The sequence below is a fragment of the Adiantum capillus-veneris genome, chromosome 9 (assembly GCF_014529385.1).
Source record: "Adiantum capillus-veneris isolate H3 chromosome 9, ASM1452938v2, whole genome shotgun sequence".
Classification (NCBI taxonomy): domain Eukaryota; kingdom Viridiplantae; phylum Streptophyta; class Polypodiopsida; order Polypodiales; family Pteridaceae; genus Adiantum; species Adiantum capillus-veneris.
In genome coordinates, this window is record NC_140939.1 from 73,633,245 (window position 1) to 73,638,311 (window position 5,067).

The 5,067-nt window shown below is 44.9% G+C and overlaps 1 protein-coding gene across 1 annotated transcript; it reads right to left on the reverse strand.

Annotated features, from left to right (window-relative positions):
* Positions 1 to 618: 618 nt before the first annotated feature.
* On the reverse strand, positions 619 to 1,382 carry LOC147450678 (uncharacterized). Its single transcript, XM_086520774.1, has 2 exons — positions 1,181 to 1,382; positions 619 to 1,054 (listed from the first exon to the last, which is right to left on the reverse strand). The coding sequence occupies exons 1-2, from the start codon at positions 1,365 to 1,367 to the stop codon at positions 852 to 854; spliced, it is 390 nt and encodes a 129-aa protein (XP_086376900.1). The 5' UTR covers positions 1,368 to 1,382; the 3' UTR covers positions 619 to 851.
* Between the last annotated feature and the right edge of the window lie 3,685 nt (positions 1,383 to 5,067).

The following is a 5,067-nucleotide window of genomic DNA, read 5'->3' on the forward strand; positions in this document are numbered from 1 at the left end:
TCACCCCAAAGATAGAACAAATAAAGTTCAAAATTAAGATGTTTAACCAACACGATGATGTGAGTTTATCGATTTGGGATTGAAAAAGAAGGATTCACAAAACAAAGTAAGTTGACATCTCAATTACTCAGATGCATGCCTATATAATGACAATCAATTGAACGAGCCAACAAAATAGAACACGACACTCCATGCACATCGACCTCGACAAGAGGTCAATATAAAATCAAACTTGTAAACACCCTGATAGGCATACCCCACCTTTCATATAAAAATATACAAGATGATTTATATTCCCAGAAATCATAAGCTACAAAATATCATAAGCATATGTACCGATCACACAACACACTTCATGCAATTACTTGCTCATTTATTTTAAGTATTGTTTCGTAGTATGGAAAATTACACAAACCATAGATCTTGTGCATCCTCTTCCGTGAACATTTAAGCAAGCCTATATTTGTCCTTCAGAGTTTACACAAGCAAAATACGTAAAGAGAAAATCGTACAAGTGGGATTCATAAATGACAAAGCAAAAAGGAGAACTGTTATACAATTGTCAATACATAATTGTCAATACATAATTGTCAATACCTGCTTATCCACAATGCGAGGCTCAACAAGTAGCAAAGACAATAAGGACACTTGCACAAAAGCTCGTATCAGCAGACACTCAACCGCTCATATGCCAGCAAGAGCGTGCTCTCATGAGAACCGAAGTTAAGGATGAGGAGTGATGGTCCTGAGAGGAATACCACAAAGACGAGGAACCTCATCAAGATTGACAATACATGACATTAGTAAATTAAAGAAGAGTTTTAAGTTTCAATGTGACAAAATAAAAGCTTTCATTTCATTAAGCCCAGTTGCCTTTTGCTTTCCACATGAGTAGGAGCATTCCAATCCACAGTAAAGGAACTAAGACGGTACGTCTTGTTGACCAAAATCTGACCATGAAAATTCAGCATGACCAAAAGGGGGGAAATCTGTTGAGAGCCTGGCAAATTAGGAAGTCTGTTGAGAGCAAATCTCTTGCAAATCTTTTGAGAGCCTGGCAAATTAGGAAGTCGAATTAGGAAGTTCATTCAGTTGTTGCAACCGAGGCTTCAAGATAAACAATGAGAACTTCATGCTTAAATTGAAGCAACAAGAGGCACTTAGAGAGAGAATGAATTGCCTGCGCTCGCTGTTAGGCCAGATGAAAGGTCGCTACCCTTGTCGTACACACAGCTAGTGTGGGTTTTAAGCCTACGATTGCGGACTGCTGACAGCCAGCCCTTGTCGTTCATTGGATTGCTCAGCCACTCTATTAGGGCAACCTGCAGCCCACGCCTTTCGTTCCTATCTCGAGCTCCTTCAGCCATTCACTTCATGCCATATTTTTCCACGATCCAATCACACACATTATACAGTTTCCTTCAAGGCATGTCCTCATGTCGCCCCCTCCCCCACCCCCACACCCAAAACAAACACATTTTTTTTTTTTGTAAATCTTCTTTGATTCATTTACAAGTGGGAAACCCACGAAAACACGGAACACACACACACACAATTTTTCCATATGTCAACCATACATCATCGGACTCCGACAGGTATGGAAGTACAGATAAGACCCTCTCACGATTCCACATGACTAAGTCTCAAAGTAGATAGTGGCTTTTTTTAACATTAGGGATCTCTGAAAAACCCAACATACTTTCCTTTCTACACACCAGAGGGCCCACAGGGGGAGGTGCTTATCCCTTCCAATATTAGCCATGTTACATGGTCGGGGAAGGGCTGCGTATCATTGGGAAAGAGCCACGCGTAGGAATCACCATGGCCACCTAATTGATGCACCATGAGCTGGGAACGACGTAGAGAACTCATAGCAACCAGCTAGGAACCTCCTCCTCGGGTGACTAACCCGAGGAGGATGCACTCGAGTGTCCAAGAGCAAGAGCCCTAGCAGCATGAACACTAGGTGAAGCACAAGGTGCCCCTCTAGAGTGTGACCTAACGGGGGGATTTTGACCCGTAGGTTGAGAGGCCAATGCCTTACCATTCACAGAGGGAAACTCAGCTTTCACTCATTTACCGTTAAGAGGATTCGGGTAGGACATCCAGAGCAGGTGAGGGATTCCTCCAGACCTTGTCTGTTTTGCTTCTTCTGCTTGATGTTTCTTTTTTTGGTGTGTGGTTATCTGGGTTTGGGTGTGAGTTTCTTCGTCTTCTTTTTCACGTATGTACGTTTTTTGTTCTTGTATCTGAGTTGAGTGTGAGGGGGGTGTGAGTGGGTGTGGGTGCTTGGATGCCACTCCTTGTTTTTGTTGCTCTCTTGGTTTCTTTATCACTAGGGGTGGCTGCACTGGCCTCTCGAGTGTGATGGACACTCCCTACGTAGGATACTTGATGGGTTTGGACGGATGAGAGCCTCCACTCCTGCTTTTGGAGCAATGGTTTCCTCACATTGTTGCTTCCCCTCTTAGTCATCCTCGCACTACTTATGATTTTCCCTGGTGGTTTTCGACGGTGACCTTATAATTGGACCCTCTTTTGGTGGTGCTCTTTCTCGGCTACCTAGTGGTTGATCCGAGGTCTCTTTGCTTCCCTTATTGCTTCCATTGCTGGCGGTTGCTTTGTTGGCCTCAATTATTTCAACCCTGTTGGCCTCCTCTTTCAATTTGGCCTTTGTAATAGTTTTACTTCCCCTTGGGGTCAACACCATTTTGGCGCTCCAAGGGGGGTCAAGAATAGATTGTCATGTATTTTGAGAGAGAGAGAGAGAGAGAGAGAGAGAGAGAGAGAGAGAGAGAGAGAGAGAGAGAGAGAGGGGAAAAAATGAAAATGCTATATTAACATCTTCAAAAGGCCAAAATGACCTATGAGACCAAAAAGTTGCAAGTACTGAATCTGATACAATGTCTGAGTGCAAAGAACTGAAATTGGGGGGGGGGGGGGGGGGGGTTATACAATGAGTGAGCTGATACAATGAGTGATATAAATCAACACAGGTGGGTGGATCAAACTTAGAGGAGAACCCTCACCGATCCTTGTCAAAACTTATCAATATCTTGCATGCTTAGTACTCTGACTGGGTGTCTCGCATGTCGAGCTAGAGTGATTCGGATCCTTTGCTGTAACTCCGTCGATGCATGTTGTGAGGCCCCATATGGTCGTAAGCACCTAGTTTGCCTAGCTTAATCTCTCGATCAATCAACGTACCTCTAGTGTGGGTGGGATTTGAAATCTGCTATGACAGTTGCTCCTCTAGTTGTCCACTGGCCGGTATAAAGAAATATGTGATATGCCTCTAAGACTGGCTCTCCCCTCATGTCCTCAGCAAGCTCTCTATATATCTGCGCACCTCGAGTATAAAAAATCCCAGACACCTCTGGTCCTCGTATCTCATGACTCTAGAAAGTGGTCCAAAACGCTCTCTGAACAGACAATGGAAGCGGAGTCATATCTCATAGTACACTAGTCAATGACGTATGTAGTGTAGCTCTCTCTAGCTCTATATGACAAGTGACATATCCTACCCTCAGCTGGTACTCCTCGAAATCTGTCAGTCTCAATCTGAAGCTCGATCTATAGAGCTGATGCGAGGATCGTGCATATCTGGCCAATAGCACACCGTATCCCATGAGATAAGTGTGTACCCATGTATCCAGGCCTAGTTGCAAATCCATCCTCCGTGAGTTCGAGAAAATGCTCTCTATTAAATCTTCGTGGCCAATTCATGTGCCGGTTGTATCCATGTGCTCCCGAGAGGGGGTGTCACCAAAAGGTTTTATTTTTCCTGTTGCCTTCTTTAAATACGTACTATGTTTATCCCGAAACCCTTGAAAAAGTGCAAGTGGACATTGCATGGCCAGTGTGAAATGGTTGCGGCCAAACGGGTTTCTCACAACGGGAATCTAGGTCGGTTAGTTAGGAACGGGTCGGGCCAATTAGCACAGCACTCTGATGAGTATGAAAGCTTGTGTGCGCCAAAATGGAATTTGGGCCACTCGTTAAGTCACTGACAACTAAGTTGGTGGGTACTAGGAACTTAAACAAAAGGGACAAACTGGACACATGGCAATAGGAGAGCAACCTGCAGGTTAACTCACTCTCTCCTGAAGCTCATCCCAAGAGGGGCTCCCAAAACTCAGAGGGGGGCTTGAAAGTTACTCATTATGCAACTACAGTGTGTGTGTCAGTAGTGGGTACAGGTTCGCACCTTTAATGGAAAGCTTGCCTTCTCCCTTGTCTCATGTAGTGCGACAATTTTCTCTCGCGCATCTCTCTCTCCTCTTTGCACGTATGATAATGCCCCACTAGTTGGGCTTCTCAGTTGACCATGTACGTTTGCCAAGGCAAGAGCCTTCTGAACAAGTACCGGATTGCATTGTCACAAGGGATGCGTCCCTAGGAGTGGGGACGGGGCTCAAATGGATTTTAAGTGTAAAAAGGAGGGCGGGATGGCAAGTGGGGAAGGAAAAGTGGGACGGGAAGCCCAAAAATGGGTGTCCCCTGTGACTATGCCGGATTGGCTAATTGCTAATCCCCCACACATACACACAGTTCCATCGCACAAAATTGCAAAAATGGAGAGTTTTCTCGTGTGAGAACTTGTCCGATTCAAAGGGGAACTGTCCCATTACGTGCGGGAGCTCTTGGGGCACGGGTAGACGCGTTCGTTCTGCTCAAAATAATCCACAATAGAGAATTACGGCTTGCCGTGTTTTTTTGAAGGTTTAGGGTTTCGCACCTAAACTCCAAGAAATCGCTAGGGGAGCCTCGGGAAGGTCGTGGGATGCTCATACAGGGCTTTGGGCACCTGGAAGTGACAAAACGGGGAATTACAGCACGCTGAAATTTTGTTACAGCGCATCGGAAAGCTTTTAAATTGCGAGGGAATCTGTCCTATACATGTAGTTTTGACCTTCAGGGGTTTTGGCACAGTTATGCTGATGACATTGGGTCAAAAACCTGCAAATTCTGCCCTCACCATGTTTGGACAGCTTTGTAAGAGTTTCCTTGAGTGTTCGGATCGTCTACTTTCAATTGAATAAAGAAATACCGAAAGGGGCGCTAGTC